This window comes from Penaeus monodon, chromosome 33 (genome assembly GCF_015228065.2).
Source record: "Penaeus monodon isolate SGIC_2016 chromosome 33, NSTDA_Pmon_1, whole genome shotgun sequence".
Taxonomy (NCBI): Eukaryota; Metazoa; Arthropoda; class Malacostraca; order Decapoda; family Penaeidae; genus Penaeus; species Penaeus monodon.
Window position 1 is genome coordinate 11,811,867 of NC_051418.1, and position 878 is coordinate 11,812,744.

At 37.2% G+C, this 878-nt stretch overlaps 1 protein-coding gene across 1 annotated transcript in view; it reads right to left on the reverse strand.

The window, feature by feature from the left end:
* The window catches only part of LOC119594040 (cleavage stimulation factor subunit 2-like), a gene marked incomplete in the record, with an annotated part of 17,186 nt that overhangs the window by 2,905 nt on the left and 13,403 nt on the right, over positions 1–878 (reverse strand). Inside the window, 2 exon segments of the mRNA XM_037943068.1 lie at positions 1–28; positions 641–775. Coding sequence (XP_037798996.1) covers positions 1–28; positions 641–775 — 163 coding nt within the window.

Genomic DNA, 878 nt, shown 5'->3' on the forward strand with positions numbered 1-878 from the left:
ATATCCCCTGGAGTCACGGTCCCTTTCCCTGTCGTTTGTTTGGAGTTTAGTTTCTCCTTTTATTATAATTCTCTAACCTTAACCTCTAAGGACCAGAATCCCTCTTCCTTGCCTGTCCCCTATCGACAAAATATGCATGATTTACGTTTCACTATGGAAAAATTTGGCTGCACAAGTTTACACACAAGAAAATGTATATTTCATTCTCATATCTAAAATACAAAGATTGTCAGTAGAGTGGAAATTTGTAAAAATTATTGCAGTCATCCCTCATGCTTCAATGAAAATGAGATAGACTACCTATAAATACATAAAAAAACTATCATTCTTTAACTATATAAAACAAGAAGAGATGTACTTAGATGTATCCAGAATTATCAAATTGTATAAATGATAAAGAGGCAATAATATACCATGAGGTAGGGCTGTGATATGTAATAGTGTGGTATGCGGAGGAGGGCATTGGGAGGACAAAAAGACCTAGGGTTTGGCTGATTGAGATATGAACCTTCAATACAGTTACAATTTACTATATCCAATTTACTACAAACTTATCAAAAAAAGAAAAAAGAAAAAAGTGTCATCCAAGCAACATTACTCACAAAACTCTCCTTAAATGACGCGATATCAACCTCCTCACCTGTTGTCTCTAGGATCTCCACGACTGAAAGTCTCACGAGGTTCACGGCTTGGTGGCGGCTCCCTGAACCTTTGATCGCGCTGGTCATTCCTCTGGTCACGCTGGTCAAATTCATTTCGCTGATCACGGCTAAATCTGTGAAGCAAGCAAGTCCCAAAGATTGTCAAATGCATCACTAAAATTTTTTTAAATTTGGGCAAACCAGTGTGTGTTAGTGATGTTCATAATTATGTGTGTG